Genomic DNA, 20016 nt, shown 5'->3' on the forward strand with positions numbered 1-20016 from the left:
AATCATATCAATTATCATTTTTCCCTCATTTTTGTTCTCTTCATACTCTTATGCTGTTCGGATTAAGGATAAAATAGAAGAAAAAAAATATAAGAGAAATGTGGTGGAAATTATATGTTATTTTGGTGGATAAAAATAAGAAGGAAAAGAGTGAAAAGAAAAAATTCTCTAAACTTGTTTGAATGAGTGAAAATGAGAAAGAAAAAAAATGAACAAATCATATGAAAAAATGTTTATATCAATTAATTTTTTTTTAAAATTATTATTATTATTTTCAGAAATATCTTATAAGAAATATTTAATTATTAAGAAGTAGTTCATTTAGACTTTCCTTCTCAAATCATGACTAAAGTGAAAGGAAATGTAAGATAGTGCTGCAAATTTTTACAACTTTCACCATTTCACTCCAAACAAATAAGGGAAATATTCACATTTCTATTAAATTCTTCCTTCCTAAATTTCTCTCTGAATAAAAATACAATAAAATTATAGTGTTAGTGTCCGAAGTATTGCTGGTGGAAGAAATCAATCAGCTGTGGACATGGGCTGAAGATGAAAGAAAAGTTGACTCAACCAATAGGTGGGTGCCTATATAAATTGTGTTGCGATACTCATACTCATTTCTCTTTATTTGTCTATGTATAAAATTGAAATGCCAAAAATAAAATTGATTCCTCATTTCTATTTAATTGCCGATTTATTGCAATAACCAACAAAAATAACAATTACTATTCTTCGATTTAGCAGTGAGTGATTTTGAGAAGAGGAAAGCGAGAGATCAAGGTGTATAATTGGTCACAGCGATCTGATTATGATACAACTAAAAGTAGGGAAAGGGAAGGGCTCAAAGTTGAAACAAAGAAATAATGAAGAAACCACGTGGTATGCTGTTATAGCCCGTTACAAATAATTAATTATAGCATACGAGGCTTGTGGACATAGTAGATCACACAATTAAACTCATACCAATATAAGAAAAAACGTTGATTCCTTATTTCACAGGAGAGAAGCCATGTGCCAGGTGCTCCAATTGGTCCATCTACGGTGTCTTTTTCGATCAAAATAAAACCTCACCCTTCGTATGTTAATAATGCTATTCTTAATAATGTTTGAGGCCAAGTGAACCTTGGATTTGGAAACATGATACATTGGTTGGTTGGTTGGTTAGTCCTAATTTGATTTTGTCTTTCTTTTGCTGTGGCAGTGCGTAGAGCATATAAGGAGAAATAGTTCGTCCACCATTCACAATAGGTATGAAGAGTGTAAACAAAATAAACTGTTAAGTGGATTTGATGTTGCCTAATCAAATTCAGATATTTTCATCCATAAACTTGAGCACTGGCAGCAAATTATGGCCACAATAACAATTAGTTAGAAACAAGACCAGTTTAATCCAGCTTTGATCCCAACTAGTACTAGCACATTATCTTCTAATGGTTTAGAATTTATCCACAAAGATAATCTTATATTCAAACTAATTTACCATTTTATTATAACTATACCTCATTTCCCACTTGTTTTTTCTGTCAATACTTTGATGCCAGTATCAAACAATCATTTCTTTTTCTTCATAAAATCAAGAGCGCAAATACTTCAACAAGACATCTGTAGCATAAAGGATTGAAAATTGAGAGATTAACAAGTGGCTACTGAACAGGGAACTTCATAAACTTTCAACATATGAATTTTCCAATGCAATAACTACACTCACCATTCAACAGGAATTCTACTAGTAAAAAGTTCTTAAATATTACTAAATGGAAAAATACCATGGGGATTTGATTAAATTATATTCTACGGACGCTTTCGCGTTTCATTTCAAGAATTTTAATGATATATATCCTTTTGTTCATACACTAATATATATTGTAAAAAATGGAAGCCACTTGGGGGGTTAAACAAGTAACAAATCAGAAACCAATTCATCAATCAAATAAGCTAGTATCATCTCCTCAACCTCTAAACCCTCTTCAAATGCTTCAACATCAAAGTCAAGCCATTTCCCACATCCAGAGCTCATGTCCTTGCTGACAAGCTCATCCACCATTATCTCTTCCATGCTTTTAAAACTCTGCATCTCCTTGTACAGTTCATTTGCCATCCAGATCTTCCTCTGAACTGACATCATCCATCCAGGCCATGCTTTGCACGTTCCGACAAAAGCCCGCTTACATCTCAACTCTAGGAACTCACTCACACAGTCAAATATAGCCTTCCTTTCAAGCTTACAGTACTCTTCTCCATAGTTTTCTGTTCCATTATTCTGATTCTCCAACAGATCAAAGAGATTTGGCATTATGACTGTACTAGTTTGACCCACAACAAACTCTTCTGCCATAAACTCTGCATTGCCAAGAATATCTTGCACATATTCAAATTCAGAGTTACTTGATCTTTTAAAATCAACTAAATTTGATATTCCACTTATTTGTTTGATGGTCATATTTCTGCCACCAGATGTAGAAGAGCTTTGCTCTGACCCTTTCCCCTCATTTTCAAGTGATACAGATTCGCTTATCTGCGAAAGATTAGATACTTCCTCATCTTGCATGGAAGAATAAACTGTGCTGCCTGAAAAGAGAAAAGGGAAGAATCTGATACGCAATACAATTTTATAGGTAAATGCATCTATGCTGAAGAACTGCAACAAAGTGTAGTTTCTATGACCCAACATTGATAAAGGACAAATATATAACCAGTTAGTAATAAATGTTCACAGTATAAAGGATATTTGACATTTTATTCTTAAAAAATAATGAAAGACTCCAAAATTATGCAAAACATTCCAGCTTTGAAGAATAATTCCTCACTATTTGCGAAGGTCATTCTAGAATAACCCCCCCCCCCCCCTCCCCTACCCACAAAAACAAAAATCAATGCCTCAAAATTCTTTGAAAGCACGATGCAATTTCTTACTAAAAATGTAAAAGCTGGGCAATATGTGAGATTTTGCATTTTAAATTTTATAGATTGTAACAAATTTTGCTCATCAGCAGTAAGAGAAAACAATTAAAACATTACCATAAGCACTGTCTTCACTATCCAAGTAACTTTCACTGACAAAAGGAGTTTCATAACCTGCAACAGCAGTGGAATCCCAACAAACTAGATCATTTCCACTTTCACTGTTGCTGCTACAGCTATGATCTTCCCTTGCTTCTGATGTCTGCACAAGTAATTGAATACTAAGATGAGCAGATGGATTCTTCTCATTTCAAATATTATTGAAATTGCAAATAATCTAATTTGTAAAATCAGATTCTATATATTATGTGATGACTGTTAAAAAAATCACCAGATATTTGCAATATGCACCCCCAACATTCATTTTCCCAAACACAACATCAACATATACTCTTGACTGAGTGATGGCAGGAAGTAACCAGATGCTATATCAATAATCAATACTTGAAATGAAAACCACAATTAATGAAGCTGAAAACATATCGAAATGATATACCTGCAGTTGCATGCTATCCAGTTTATCACTAAACAGGTCAGGGCAAAAGCTTTTCTCTTGTTCCTTAGGCATGGTGCTTGCCATACTGGGAACTTTGTCTTGCACTCTAGATCCCAAACCAGAAGAAGACCCCTCTGTGGCCAGGGTACATTGAGGTAAGTTAATTCTAGATGTCAATTCTTGCAGCTTTTTGTCCAACAGGACACTTAAAGCATCACTATCTATCATATGTGGCCCTGGCAGAGATAGTGATAATTTTTTGGGATTAAGATTATCATTATGCCCAAGAGAGTTGACATCCATCCTATTTCTGGTTCCCATCACTTGCTCAGTAGAGGATGGTGAATCAGCCATGCTTCTCCTCAAGGGAGATGTAAATGTAAATGATATAACATCCTTGCTTTCTTTCATGTTAAATGCATCTTGATCAAGACTTCCATCAGTAGTAAAATTGCATTTAATGGACTTATTTCCAAAATTATTTACTGCATTATCAGGACCTCTTGCCTCTTGAACATCTCTGCTGATATACTTTTTCTTCTGGGAAATATTCTGTGTTTTGGATCGTGGAAACTCCTTTTGGTTATCAGTTGCCCTAGTGCTTGACCTTTTAGGCTGAATATTGGCAATTATAGCACTCTTGTTTTTTGTCTTCCTTATTCCAGTGGAAGTTTCTGGAGGTGAAGCTCGTGTTGTTGGCTTATTGGAATCTATTTTTGAAGTTGATTTACCTTTGAGGGTCATGCTGTTTTGCTTTTGGTTATTCTGCCCAAGAACAATGTTATTCCGGCTTGAACAAGGTCTCTGCTGCATGGCTTGTTGTGAACTTGATTTCTGGCTCCTTGAGAGCTGATTTGACTTTTTCTCATTCTTCTCTATCTGTTTCATGCATTTCCTATTACCATTTGAAATCAATGTATCTCTACTTTGAGTATTGTTTTTGGCTAGTGATGCAAGTGAAACTGATTTTCCTTTACCTGCTAAATGGCAAGTACTATTTTTTTCTGAACCTCTTGAAACCTTGAATTCTGAAGTGCATTTATACAAATTACTGCTCCTCTCACTAAGCTTGCCATTTGCAGAATAGGTATTGCTCATATCCACAGGCCTTCCAGGCACGGATGCATATTGTGCAGCTTCCAATCTCTCTTTCAAATTGAGAATTCTCAAGGGAACAGATGAGGGCCCTGTTGATGCCATTCTATTCTTCAAATATGGCCGAGGGCTTGCCTCAATTATCTTAGCAGCTGCCTCCATTACATGAGCTGCATTTTTTGGTGGCAGAAAACCAGGACTCTTGATAGGAGACAACAGTTTATTGTGAGTAACTGGAATTGGTTTAGCCGATTTTGGAGGCAACATTTCACTTTGGAATCTCTTCATTGGATGGTTTTCCACTTTTCGTGCCCTTGACTCCATGGCATCCAAAGAAGACTTATCCAGCTTGAGTGGTGTGTTTATGTAGTCTGCAGGGTGAAAGTCATCCACTGAGTGAAGAGCACCTTCATTACAATTAGAAGCTCCGTGAGATTTAGAGCCATACAATGAAGTGCAGGAGAACTCAGTGACTGCTGCTGCTGGCAACGAGTCCAAACCCATGAGTCTCGCTACTAACCCAGGGGCTTTACTCCCACATCCTTCATCGCTACAAGTTGAGAGGGTGCTGTCAAAATCACAACTTTGATTGTTACTTGGACTTGCTCCAACTTCATCCACCTTTATCTGAAACAATTACAATTAAAAATAATAATATAACATAATCAAATACATAAAGGATCTGATTGGATAAATTTCTCCATTAGTATATATAGGAGAAAAAAATAAGAAGGTGAAATGAATTGAGCCTCTCTCATAAGTTAAAATTAACTTAACTTCTATAGAAGCTCTCACACCTAACTTCTCCATAAGTTGAGATGCATAAGCTAAATTCAACTTATGACAGAAACCCAATTCATTTTTTCTTCTTATTTTCTTCTCCGTACTTGTAAAGAAATTTATCCAAGTGTAAAAATTAAAACAAATAACAAGCAGAGTTCAAAAAGTGGAACAGATTCACACCCTAGTGAGACGAGACTTTGGTAAGTTGTCCACATTTTCCTTCCCTTGCTTTGAAACCTCTACGTTATTGTAGCAGAAACATTTAGAACAGGCACATGAGAGAGCAACAAAAGCATCGAAGAAGAACATTCACTATTCATTCAATATGAGGACATGGTAAGCAAACAATGACAACAGAAATGAACATTAGTATTACCAGGATCGTTCCAAGTCAGCTTCTTCCGAGATTTGGAGTTCCAATCAAACAAGCTGAGGAAGCTTCCCTTGGACTTGGAACGTCTTTTCTCCATCTCCATTTCTCGTTTTCCTACCGCAGGAAAAACACAACAACATAAACCCACACCGTGTTTCCGGTGAAAGTTAACATTTTTTTCACAATTGGGTTCACTCAACCCCAGAACCCAAATCTCTCACCCCCAAAATCAATCAACATTTTGAATGAACTGACTATAGAGAACAGTTAATCAAAATCTTACCTTTCTTCAGAAGCCCATTTTCAAAATTGAAGAACTCCTTGTTGCACGAGAATCAGCAACCACAATTGCGATGAAAATAACAACTTTTTGAGTTATTATCATAGACCCATTATCCAATGCATATATACCTTTTGTTAAAAATACAATAATTTCAGAAAAAAAGGGGAACGCAAGAACACAACACAACCCTTAGTTGCTCTGCTTCTCTATTCCTGCACAAAACTAATTGAAGCGTGGAAATGAAAAGAAGATCTGAGAGTTGAGTGTGAGAGTGAGAGTGGGAAATAAGAAAAGTGCGAGAAAAAATAAAAATCTGCGATTTCTACGAGAGCGGAAGAATAGGGGTGTGTCTGTGCGTTACTTGGGTCTTCGTGGAGGGATCAAATTAAAAAGAACACAAATAATGGAGGGATTAAAAGGTTTTGCATCCATTTTTTATACAAGGTAATACTCATTAAATATTTGTCTTTTTTTAAAAAATAAATTAAACCAAATCCTCTCAGAGTGTTTTTCATTATAGTCACCCACTAACTTTGTTAAAGTTTTATTTAATCAAAATAAAGTATTTAGTGAATGAGTGTATTTCATTAATTTGTAGGAGTATTTTTTTAATAAATATTACTTCATATTGTTATAAATAAGATATTACTTCATATAACGTTCGTGCTTATAATATCGAGTTCTTATTTTTTTCTCACTTTTATCCTCACAATTCTCTAACACTCTTACAACCTTATTCATTAAGTTTTGTTTTATAATATAAATATCTATTATAATATAAATATCATGCAGATATATTTTAAATCTCTTAAATTTAAAATAAATTTATTTTTTATTATTTTTATTTTAAAAAAATATTTTAATTCATAATTATTTGTAGTATGACAGTGATAAATTGAGTTAATTGTTTAATATTAGTTGGATTTAATATAATATTTTTATTAATTATGAAATTAGTTGTTGGATTTTGTATAATAGATTTAATCACAAGGATATCTTTGAATAAATAACTTATTTTAGATTTTATATAATAAATTCTTATGTAATAAGAATTTATGTTATAAATATTTAAAAATTAACAAGTTATATTTAGATATACATGTTAATCAATATTTATATAATTTTAAAGTATTTGGATGTATAATTGTTTATATACTTATAAGATATTATTTATTTAAAAACAAATAAATAAATAGGTTTTAACTAAAAGTAAAATAAAAAATAAAAAATAACTATATATTTTTTAAAAATGACATTATGCATCACAATAATATTAAAATAAAATAAAAATTACTAATCACCATTCACCTAATTTTAGCTTATAAAAAAATAGATATGAGAAATTAATTATATGTATAACAATGATTAAAAATTAAGAGTCATAAATTTTAAAATTAAAATTTAATTCTATATATTTTATAAAATGATGAATAAAAAATATTGTATAAATATCAACAACAAAAAATTTATTCCAAATGAACTATATTAAAAGAAAAAAATTTACAAAATTTTTTTATAATGGGAGAATGTGGATTTCAAGGAAAAGATAGAAAAAAAATAGAGAAAAAAAATTGGAGAGAGAAATAAAACTTTTTAAAATGTGTAATGAAAAAATATATAATTGAATTTTAGTGAAAGAATGAAAAAATAAAAATAAAAATTATTTACATGACACATTTGAATTTAGATATTTTTCAATAAATTTCTGCGTGAGTTAAATAATAAGCTGTACTGAATAATTTATTAAAATAAGTTCTAAACATCTTATAAATTTCTCATAAGATATTTTATAATTTTATCTAAATACTTTCACAAAAACTTATAAAATAAAATAAGTATAAATAAATTATTCATAATTCTTTTAAACAAGGTATAAGCAAGTTTTATTTAACAATTTTACCAAAGACATTTTAATAAAAGGATAAAATACATTTTTTTTTAAATTACATGACTAAAAATTTAATTTTAAATTTGAAATATCAAAAATACATTTACCTCATATTTAAGAGATAAAAAAAATATTTAACTTTATAAATATATTTGTAATATCTCATTTCATTTAATAAAAATATTTAAAATAGATAATAAAATGAAGAAAAAATTATCCTAATGGTAATTCCATTTTTTTTTCTCTTCAATTTGTATCATATAAATGTTGTTAAATTTAAAAAAAAAAAAAAGTAATTTTCTACTATTGTGTACATTTTCTCTAAACATAATTAAAATATGTTTTAATTGGTCATTTTAGTTGTATGTAACTCATTTAGTCAATCCATAAATTTGTTGGATTAAAATTAAGATATTTGATAAAAATTTATTTTTTAACTTTTAATTAAAGTTGATCGTACAGATATTGATCTACAAATTTAAAGTATGTTATTTTTAATATCATGATCGGTCTAATGTCAAGAAATTGAAATAATGTTCAAATGATCTAAGATTCAAATTTTCAATATTATCTTTATAATTCTTTCTAGCTCAATTTATGTAACTCGGGTTTAACAAACTTGGTTTGAGAGTTACGTAAATTACTATATTAAAATATATAAATTAATTTTAATATTTAGTTAAATATTTGATGATATTAATTATTGATGAATGACAAAGTTATCCTTTTCCTTATTTTTAGTATTTTACTCACTCATTGTAGTTAATGAGATTTTTTTATTATTAATTTAGTTGGTTTATACTTTATTAGTTCACTTTTCATGTCTAAGTTTAATCAATTACCGATAAGTAATAAGTTATAAAATTATTTTAAAATTCTTAAATATTCAATTTGTAATTTTGATCAAATTATTAAATATTTATTTTTAATCATTAATATTTTTATGCCATTAATTTTTAATTTTGTAATTTTAGTTCATTAATTTTATAAAATTTGTAATTTTGATCTAATTATTAAATATACATTTGTTGATCATTAAAATCATAATAATAATCATAACTTAACATTAAATAAATAATGTGATAATAAATACTTATGTTAAATTATATTTTTAATTCTTATTTTTATCTCATAAAAATGATAAAAAAATGAAAATAAAGTAAACACGAGAATAAAAATACAATTTACGAAGATTTATAATTATAGCGTTCTTCCAAACGTTAGTTAAAGTATAATTTAAGTTTATTACTAATAAATTATTATTACTATTACTTTAATAAATTCCTTATTTGCTATTCTTTAATATTACACAATTTGTTTTAATTTTTAATTAATATTTTATGTTAAATCTTGAAAGAATATAAGATTTCAAAAGTTAACTAATAATCTTTAAATTATATTCTCTATCTACAATATATATATATATATATATATATATATATATATATATATATATATTGTACGGGTAGGGGCGTTCGGCCACCGCCGATCGGCCGCCGAATGGCAGTACTTGGTGGCCGAACGGCAATCGGCCACCAGGACCGAACTATCATTACTCATTGCTCTTAACCCGTGATTAGGGGTTAATCAGATGATTAAGATGTATTACCTGGTACGGTAAATACGTTGCAGGGCCCATGGGGTCCAGGGCCCATAAATGCTAGTATAAATAGCTCAGGTCAAAAGGTAACGTCACTGTTCATTAATTATCCTAGATATCTGTGCTTGTCCTGACTTGAGCGTTGGAGTGCCTTTTGCAGGTATCAACCCCTCTACTCACATCGGATTGGAGTACTCGTTCGGCCTTCAGATTACGAGAAGATCATTGGTGTACCCCCTTTTGCAGGTACATATATATATATATATATATATATATATATATATATATATATATATATATATATATATAATCATGTAAACTTTCCTCTTCATATTATTTTCATATTTATCAAATATTTTAACAATTAGTTTTACTAAATACTTATAATTTAAAACATTTTATTTTAAAAAACCTTTTAACATCCATTTATTATTTTATCATCTATTTTTACCTAAACATAACCAGAGAAACTTATTTGATTTGTTTATATTGTGAATAATCATTCTTTAAAAAGGTTGCAGCAAAATATTACCACTAAGAGGGATAGCATTGCTTGTTATGTCAGTATATTCTTATAGTTGCACCTTTTTATGATATCGTAAATCTTTGATTAGATTTGTATTAATATTTAATCTCCGTTGACTACGATGTGCTAAAAAATTTTAAGTCAATAAAACAGTTGGCACAGTGCCTTCTCTGATCCAAAGAGGACCAATCATTTAAGTACGAATAATGTTTCTAAAATATGAAGGAAAAAAAAAAACTTTCATTATCATATGCACTTCGTACCTCTTAATATTAATTTAAAAATAAAGTAAAAATAAAAATAGCTTTTTTCCCGATTTCTGATCGCGTGTGAAAGAAAATAGTAGTTAAAAAAAATTCATATTTTTTAAATTTTTTTCTCTATAACGTAAGGATATAATGATTTATAAAATATTTAAATGTAGTTTTATATATAGTCCAGATTTTGAGAAATATATACCAATATTTTTCTGGTAAAAATAATAATAATCTCCATTTCATTTGTTTTTCCAATAGCTTATTAAAGAAAGTACATTTATTTCAAGAAAAAAAGGGTTTTTAATTTATTAAAATAGTATACTACTGTATTTATTATCTCACTTTGAATGCTAGTTTGCTTTTAAGGAACAATATACTAGGCAGTAGGCACTAATATTTTAATGTGTTATCATATATAAATTATATTTCAAAATTATAATAAATAATTTATATTATAGTATAAAATTATTTATATTTATGAGTAATTTATTTTAAATATTAAAAAATAATTTATAAATCATTATAATTATAAATTATAATAAATAAAAACTGAATTATATTTAACATTAAAAAAAATCCTAAAATTTTTTTTATCAATTTTTTTTAAAGTATTATTACACTAGATAATTATTTATATTTTATATATAAGAGTTGATTTAATCTCATTCTCATGTTAGCTGACTTATAAGAGTATTTCTTATTGCTTACAAACAATCTCTATTGGAGTTTGATTACGTGGCATAAAAAGGAAAAAAAATTAGCTTCATTCCTTAATGAAGCATCAGAGCTTGGATGTATGAATCTTTGACATGAAGTGTTGTGATTGGTTGGAGAAACATCTCCCGTCCATGCTGGAACGACAACAAAATACTAGAGAAAAAATAGGAGCAAACTTTCTAGGCGGTCACCATCCTTGCGGCCTGAATCCAACCTCCCCGCCACCCACAGTCACCCGCCATAGCTACCACCGATAGCCACCCACCACCCACACCCACGAGAGAAAGAGAGAACGAGAGGGAACGAGAGAATGAGAGACAGAGAGAGAACATGAGAAAGGGAAAGAGAGAAGGTCAAAGATAGAGAAAGAAAAAGAATCAGTGAAAAAGAGAAAGAGAGAAGGTTGGAGATACAGAAAGAAAAAGAATGAGAAATTAAAAAAATAGAAGCTAAGAGTTATAAATTTTAATTTTGTTATAATTTTTTTATAATTTTTTATTATGTAATTTTTTTTATTATTGTATTTTTTTGTTATTCATATTTATATATTTTCATAATAATTATTTTTTTAAAAATTTATCAAAAAGTACAGTGTGAGTTGTCAAAAAGGTGTAATATGAGTTGTCAAAAAGTGAAAGTGCTTATAAACAATTTTCATTTGAGTAAAAATTGTAAAAATATAGTATGAATTGCTTATAAATGATATGGTACAGTAGGACCCATTTAAAGTAGATGAGAGTTGTTTATTCTGGATGCTCTAAGGAGCCTTTGTTAATGTGTATAGTGTATACACATGTACCTCCCAAACCTATAATTGCTAGAGAAGTAAAGAAATAACATTTTTCTTTGTTTTTACTTTTTAGAGTGTATCTGGTGACAAAGAAAAACTTTAAATACGTTTTTAGTTCTTGAAAGGTGAATAAGTTTTAATTTGGGTCTTTGTAAAAAAAATTATTTATTTTCATTCTTCTAAAATTTATAAATATTATTTTCAATTTTTGTAAAAATAGATAGAGGAGGTTTTTTCAATCACATCATTTGGGCTACTAGAATATGAGGCCCTTAGGGTTATAACTTAGGTCATTATATAATAAGTAAATTTATTTTCTTTGTAAAATATTTTTCTTTATTTTTTTATCCCTCTAAAGTCTAAAGTCATTATTTTTGGTCTTTAATGATGATTTTAGGTTGATAAATAACATTTTGTTAGGTCAAAAGACAATCTTAGATTCATAAAAATTTTTAAGTTTTAATGATAACAAATAGAATAATTTCATAAAGGGAAACTATTTTTACAAAATACAAATCAAACATAGTATAAGACACAACTCTTTAGACAAATGATATGTCATTGAACGAAATATACAATCTTATTGCATAAAGTCTTAAATATGTATTATTTATTATGAATAACGACTATTTAGTGCATAACCAACTGGTTCCTTAATAGATCAAACAAAAAAAAATTATTAGAGATCAGAAATCCATTAAAGTGAATGAAACCATGTTGTGCATGAGAAACAAAGACAGACAGACCCCTAAAATTATGAAAAAAGAACATGCTCTTTCCTTACACTCGTCACAAAAAGTTCATTTGGCTTCTAAAGCTAATAAGTAGCCTCATAGATCAGATAAAAAAATAATAATTTGGTGAAATACAATTAATGCAAGCATTTAATACTTCAACAGACACTTTTATCTCAAGAAATCAGAAGGAAGATAGATAAAAGAAGCTTGTGAGGAACCCTCAAGGTATTGCAATGGTCATCTTCATTCAAACTACTATATAAAGAACTTCAAGAACAAAAGGAAGGAGAGATGGACTAACAAAAAAAAGAGAGAATATATTGTACAAATATTTATTCATTTTGTCTATAAAGACATTTGTGCTTAATTGGTTGTATCACGTATTGTTTGTAAGGCAAAAGTACTCAAATATAACTATTATTATAGGGTTGAGTCTAAAGAGGTTTTAATGTAAAAAAATATTTAGTGTTGAAGTCTTGTATCTTTTTAAAGATAATGAAACACAATATAGTTGGATTGAGACAAACCTTTATAAAAATTATTGTTGTTTCATGTGTCTCTTCTATTGCACTCTTATGCGAATTTTTTATAAACACTATTCAACTTCCTTTTCTAATATTTATCTTTTCATCACACATTTATTTTAAAGACCTATAAAAAAACAGCGATGTCACACACTAGCATGATATCACTAATCGTTATGGGTGATATCTAAGATGGTCACATAACAATTGAATAAAAGAATAATTAATAATGATTACATGATAATATGGACTAAAAACAACATTTATAAGTTTAAGAGGATGGAAAAGAAATAAATTTTTTTATAGATGTAATGACTCGATAGGTCCAACACTTTACAACTCAGTAATTAAAATAGTGAAAAAACATAATTCTAATTATAACTAGGATTACCATACAAACAATTTATGGATATACATGTAACATTATACATGTGTATTGAAAAATAATCAACTACAAACTTAAATATTCCTTAGTGGAACTACAACACATATTCCTCGTCCCATTTCTCCTTCTCTCTCTCTCTCCCTCTCTCTCTCACACACACACGGCAAAATTCTAGTTGCTAGTCAAGCAACAACTACAAAATATCCGAGGAATATGGTCCTATATTCATGAAAGTTTCATTTTTCATTCCCGCGCTCCCTGTTTACGGAAACTAATAATCTCTTTTCTCTCATTCTCTAAGTCTCCCAGTGAGTTTGTGTGTACATTGGACGTTTATAACTTTCTAAGTGTCTGCACATTACACGTTTGAGGTTAGTTTCTTGTCTACGCAAATTTTTGGTTTACTTTCTTCTGTTTGTTCATCTGGAACGGGCCGTTCTGCAAGCAGAACGACCTGTACTGCTTGCAGAACGGGCCGTTCTGCATCCAGAACGACATGTACTCCTTGCAGAACCGGCCGTTCTCCTTGCAGAACGGGCCGTTCTGCAAGCAGTATAGGTCGTTCTGCTAAAATCTTTTGTGTTGTAAATTGTTGATCTGGAACGGGCCGTTCTGGTTTCAGTACGGGCCATTCCAGATGCATTATTTGTCTATTCAGTTAATTCATTGTTTTAGTAATGAGACTTTAATTTTTTCAGGATTATGGAGGATTCTGGGTCTGGCAGTGGAAGGAGGGAAGGTAGATCTGTCACCCGATTGTCTGGGTTGACAGCTGGGCGCATTGCCAAGGAGAGGACACCAGTTGAGGTGGATCCTCGTTCTGGCAAGGCATCAGGCCCAAATGTTGCCAAGTTTAAGAGCTATTTGGGAGTCCTAGCTCGACGACATGTTTCTATTATCATTCCATCATGGGATGACGTTCAGGAGGTTGACAAGAACCTCATGTGGCAGGATATTCAGGTATATACTTTCACATCTCTTGAATATTATATAATTTAAATACATTATTTATTAATTGTTGTTATTTTCATAGCAAAATTTTGACATTCCCAACACTGAGGTCATGAGGAGGAAGATGTTATCTGCCCTGGCCACCAGGTGGAGAGACTTCAAGACTTTCTTGACACGAGAGTATGTATTTGGAGAGCGACAAAATGAGACTCCCTGTCTAAAGTACCAGATCACTGATGAGGAGTGGATGCAATTTCGTGCCACTCGATTAGACCCTTCGTGGCAGGTTAGTTATTGATAACTCTTACATTGACACAAATACTTAAGGTATATTTTAATTAATCTCATTTTCTTTTTTGTATTATTGCAGGCTAAAATAATAGCTGCCCAAGAACGACAGGCCAAGAATGATGCACCCCATCTATTGTCAAGAGGGGGATATGAAAGAAAAAAAAAGGAAATGAAGAAGGCTAGGGCAGAGGCAGCAGGGGTTGAGTCTGCTGATCGTGTGGAGTCACCTCCCCGCCATGAGATGTGGATAGCAGCCTGGACAAAATCAGATGGGCAAATGACTTCTGAGTCTGCAAGGGTCGTTGCGGATAAAATAGTAAGTAAAAATATACAAACTAAGACTCTTCATTTCAACTCATTTAATTCATAAGTGTAGTTTAGGGTATACTTATTGTTAATATGTTGTAGGAGGGTTTAGTTGAGCAGAGCACCCAGGGCTCATTTGTTTCAGATGGTCGGAATGATATCCTCACAACGGCCATAGGAAGGCCAGAGCACGGAGGCCGTGTGCGTGGTGTTGGTGGTTCTTGGAGCCACCGAGATTTCTTTGGTGCCCGATCATCGAGGAGCACTGTTGACTCTTGCAGTCAAGAGGTTATGCAGAGAATGGAGCAGAGATTGGAGAGTCAGTTTGAAGAGAGATTGAAGAATATTCAAAAAGAGTTTGAACAGAAGTTTGAACTTTTGACTCGTTCTCAGCAACAGACTGCAGTTGCTCATGATGGTGTTCGAGTCAGCACTAAAGGGAGTTGTGCTGCTCCAAATCCCTCACCGGATCAGACTCACACTGATGTACCAAACCAGTGTGAGTTATATGTTGAGGATGACCCCCCACGGTTAGTGGCTATTGGCCGAGTATTTGAGGGTGGCTCAACCATCCATGGTGTCCCTCTACAGCCAGACTGGACACGGGTTGTGGTTGACCAAGTTCAAGATGCTGTTGCTCCAGTGCCTTTGCCCAATACAGAGGTTCAACTAGTGGGGCAGGCAACCGGCACATTCTTAGCTTGGCCAAAATGTTTGGTCATGCCGCTTTCAGCACGGAAAAAGGTAATTATATTATTGCTCTTTTATATTCTTATAATTCTATTATTGTTTAACTAATTTTGATTATTTCTTTAGGATTTTATCAATCGTGGTAAGGAGGTCATGAGAGAACCTCATGTTGATGATGCTAATATCGCAGAAGCTGAGGGTGATCCCATATCTAAGCTTCTAATCATATTACCATGATTAAAGAAGAAGCCAATTCAATTGCAGTGGGACATTAGAGTTTTTGGAGTTGATAGCTCTGATGTTCCACTATACATATCTCTGCCTGATGCATTAGAGATTGTTGGGGGAAACTCCATGTTAAATATATCTATCATACAACTGTGGGCCATGTAAGTCATATTTTTTTTATGAGTCTAAATTTACAATAATTACATTTAACTTATAATAATTATTTGTGTTAGGTACATGGACAAATTGAGTGTGGAGCAAGCACAAGCAGAAGTATATGGATTTATTGAGCCTCAATCAATCCAAAAATCAGGAAACACTCAGGTCCAGATCCAGCAATATATGCAAACATGGATGAGTGACTCAAGAAGAGATATATACATGGCTCCATACATTGACGGGTTAGTTTTTTAATTGGTTTTTTAATCATGGTAATTTTATAACTAATTTGTTTGTCATACAATGTAGGTCCCATTGGCAGTTAATGGTAATCATTCCTAAGGAATACATCGTGGTGTGGTTTTGTTCACTACATCGAAAACCAAGCCACGAAATTAAATGCCAATTACAAGGGTAACTAAATTTTTTCATTATGTTTTAAAACTGTAATTATATATATTGGCTAACATTTGTTTTTATTTCAATTAATTAGAATCGTGTCTGGAGCTAATATTTTAAGTGGAAGAGCCAGATCATCAAAGTCATTGCATTTCATATACCCTAAGGTTAGCAAATTAATTCATACTGCAGTCAATAATATTTAAATTTATTGACTTTGGAAATAATAGTTATTTGTTTCTCATTTTAGTGTAATAAACAACAAGACTCGTTTGAATGTGGCTATTACATCATGTATTGGATGAGAGCCATAGTTTCTGCGGGTATTATTGATTCTTGGGCGCAAGTAATTCATATCAAAATTTATTTAACTATATTTACCTTTAGGATAATTAACATTGCATATTAATGACACTTAAATTAATGTTTCAGGTCTTTCAAGATCCATCTCCATTGCCCGAAGATGAGTTGCTCAAGATAAGAGAACAATGGGCAACTTTTTTTCTAAGTTTAGTTAGTTAGATATTATGTTTATAGTTTGATAGTTAGTTAGTTTAGTTAGTTAGATAACATTGACAAACATATGTTTTATAGCTTTTTTAGGATAATAGGATTTATATTGTCATAATTTATGTTTTTTAAGATTTATATATTATTTTCTTTTTGTCATTCAATTTTGAATTTCTATTATGGACTGCCTGGTTTAGATCTGGTATTCTGGACTATATTTATATGCAGGTGTTGGGTATATCAAAAATTTATAAACGTTTCAAAAAAAGAAATCTCACAATTTACGTCGGACATGGCGTTGTCCAACGTAAATTTATGTCGGCCATTACAAGGCCCGACATAAATTTACGTCGGACAACGCCATGTCCGACGTAAAATTGTGACATGTTTTTGCCCCTTTTTACGTCGGTCTGATAGAATCCCCGACGTAAATTTACGTCGTCTTTCAGAGGCAACGTAAATTTACGTCTCCCGTATTAACGTCGGAACCTTTTCCGACGTAAAAGGCTCGAAATACGCGACGTAAAAGACCTTTTGTGTACTAGTGCGATTGGACTCGTAGAGAGCCACAACACCATATCCTTACAATGAGATATTCATCTTTTGAAACAATACATCTCTTCTAATCCTATGTTAACTAAAATAGTAGAAGTCCATGCATTAAACATTCACAACACAATTACTATCAACCCTACATTTCATACACTATACTATATTTCAACTTTCATCAACTTACAACTTTAAATAACTCAAACATCAACATACATCATTCTAGATAAATGTATAGGGATTTAAAGTCACATAACAACATAATTTATATAAGTAACCCAACCTACTAATCAATCATATATTCATAGTCAAATAAACATTCAAATTACATAATCGATTTTTTTTTTACTTTGTGACAGTTTTTAATCAATAGATTTATTAAAATAATTATTTGTGATTTTTTTAATAAAATAAACACCATTAAATATGTAATATTTAGTGGTTTTAGACTCTCAGGTAAAAAAAAAAACACAAAGTGTGTGATATGCTTATTCTCCTCTCCATTTCCACAAGTTCTCAATTTATTTTAATCTTTTCCTTCTTTTTTTTTTCAATCAAAACAACACTCCTTTTTTATTCTTCATTTTTTTACTCTCTATATTATTTTTATTTTTCACCCATTTTCAATCTATTTATCCATTTTGTCCCATAAAGCCTTGATATGATATTTCATGACATCAGAATAAAAAAAAGGTTTCGTTATTCTAATAAGTTACCGTTGATTCCATATATAACATCAGAATCAATTATCGATCTCTTCTCCCTTTGCCAATTGCCATAATACGTTTGCGCTAATCCAAGAATAAAGATTTTCTTTCATCTCCAACCAATTGCTCTCTGCGGATTATATGACCATGCATTATCTTCTCTGGATATTGCTTGTTGTGTAATGATGAATTAATTGAAAAATAACTAATACAAGAGGAGGGGGATATACATAAAAAATGCATGCAAGAAAGAACACATAAATTAGGATTTCTTGGATTGAAACCATGGCACATATAGAGTAATCCATCACATATCTTAATAATAGATATGCAGCCACAGAGATAAAGATGATGCCATCCCATATCCCATGCACATGCATTTCAATATTGCAGACGCTAGACATTGTTGACGATCTTGATGCATTTGTTCTTAAACCAACGCAACCCTTTCTTGACAGAATGTTTGAGTTTGCCTTCCTTTGCGTAAAGTTTGTATTTAGCCACTCTACGTTTTCTCTTATTTTCAGGGTCGTTCCACCACCACATGCGCTTTGATGTGGTCACCACCATTTGTGTGCCGTAACGTTCTTGAGAAGGTTCAACATAGGCACACAAAGACGATGAAGTAGTATTGCTCCTCCCTACAATCATTTTGTTCCTGTTCGTGCTACCCACGTTCACTTCGTGTAGATAGGAGCATGATCGAGCGTAATGGTGTTGGACCCCCTCCATCTCCTTGTGATCAAATACTCTATATGTGCCTCTTTTTCTTTAATTTCTTAAAAAATGTTCTTGGGTCCAATTACCCCCTTACCTCCCTCTTCAAGGTAGAAGAGAGAGGAGAGGAAGAGCGGAAATTGAAATTCAAAAAACCTTGGGAATCCTTTTATATGTGTTTGAGGGGAAATATATATGTAACGGATTAAGTTAGAGGTAGAGACACGTTCCTAGCCTGAAATGAGTGTAAAATGGAACATACAACTCATGAGTCATGATTAACATCGTGTCTTGTCTTATTTTTGTGTTTCAACCTACTTAACCGTAACACACGCCGCCAGAAAATTTTGCCCTTAATTTAACTCACACCCTCCACTAATTATAGACCACATAACCTGTCCCAACTAGCGTACTTTCTACTGCTAGAGTTTTTTTATTTTTATTTTTAATATTAATAATTTTACGACATTTAAATAATTAATTTGAAGAGTTTTGCATGATTGTTACGTACAGATAAGACATTATATATATATATATATATATATATATATATATATATATATATATATATATGTTATAAAACTTTTTATATTATCAACTAAATAATAATATCTCTTTACAATAACAAAAATAATAATATCTTTAATCTGATTTTTGAGACAATAAATATACTAGTATTAAAAAACGATGTTGTTTATGGAACTAGTATTCAAATCTAAACTTTTAGGTTTAACCTGATCCACGTCATCCTGGATTGACTTAAATTTAACTGTTATACAGTTTACCTTTTCTGTTTTCGTTCTTTTTGGAGAAAAAACTGTACAGTTTAACTTTTATACAGTTTAACTTTAATTTAAGCAATGCACAATCTTTAACCAATTTGTTCTTTTTTATCCGTAGTATTATAAAAAGAAAAGGATTTTGATTTCGAATTTAGGACACGTATACTATTCTAACCCGTTTTTTAACTAACTTATCTAAAGTCTTTCATTAAAAAATTCATATTAAGCGAGTACCTCGCGCGCGCATTAAGAAACAGAGTCGTCTTATGACTCGGTGAGTGATTTTCGAAAGTTCTAAATATATTATCT

The 20016-nt window shown here is 31.2% G+C and overlaps 2 protein-coding genes across 2 annotated transcripts; one reads left to right on the forward strand and one right to left on the reverse strand.

The window, feature by feature from the left end:
- Positions 1-1777: 1777 nt before the first annotated feature.
- Positions 1778-6396, reverse strand: LOC109797132 (uncharacterized). The gene is made up of 6 exons (XM_020357056.3): positions 5995-6396; positions 5715-5825; positions 5519-5577; positions 3461-5182; positions 3022-3166; positions 1778-2571 (listed from the first exon to the last, which is right to left on the reverse strand). The coding sequence occupies exons 2-6, from the start codon at positions 5812-5814 to the stop codon at positions 1895-1897; spliced, it is 2703 nt and encodes a 900-aa protein (XP_020212645.1). The 5' UTR covers positions 5815-5825; positions 5995-6396; the 3' UTR covers positions 1778-1894.
- A 3123-nt stretch (positions 6397-9519) lies between these two features.
- LOC109815614 (uncharacterized) lies at positions 9520-17190 on the forward strand. The gene is made up of 4 exons (XM_083076334.1): positions 9520-9524; positions 9643-9712; positions 15069-16045; positions 16118-17190. Exons 1-3 carry the CDS (start codon positions 9520-9522, stop codon positions 15762-15764), a joined length of 771 nt encoding a protein of 256 aa, XP_082932460.1. The 3' UTR covers positions 15765-16045; positions 16118-17190.
- Positions 17191-20016: the final 2826 nt, after the last annotated feature.

This window comes from Cajanus cajan, chromosome 6, assembly GCF_000230855.2.
Source record: "Cajanus cajan strain Asha chromosome 6, NIPB_CcT2T_4, whole genome shotgun sequence".
NCBI classification, from domain to species: Eukaryota; Viridiplantae; Streptophyta; class Magnoliopsida; order Fabales; family Fabaceae; genus Cajanus; species Cajanus cajan.

Excerpts from the sequence above, each read along its gene's own strand:
- LOC109797132 (XM_020357056.3), bottom strand. The coding sequence starts at position 5,814 with ATGGAGATGGAGAAAAGACGTTCCAAGTCCAAGGGAAGCTTCCTCAGC. Across the intron at positions 5,183-5,518 it reads CAAAGTCTCGTCTCACTAGG|ATAAAGGTGGATGAAGTTGG; the intron begins GTGTGAATCTGT and ends TAATTGTTTCAG. Across the intron at positions 2,572-3,021 it reads TAGTGAAGACAGTGCTTATG|GCAGCACAGTTTATTCTTCC; the intron begins GTAATGTTTTAA and ends TTCTCTTTTCAG.
- LOC109815614 (XM_083076334.1), top strand. Across the intron at positions 9,713-15,068 it reads ATTACGAGAAGATCATTGGT|GAGGGTTTAGTTGAGCAGAG; the intron begins GTACCCCCTTTT and ends AATATGTTGTAG.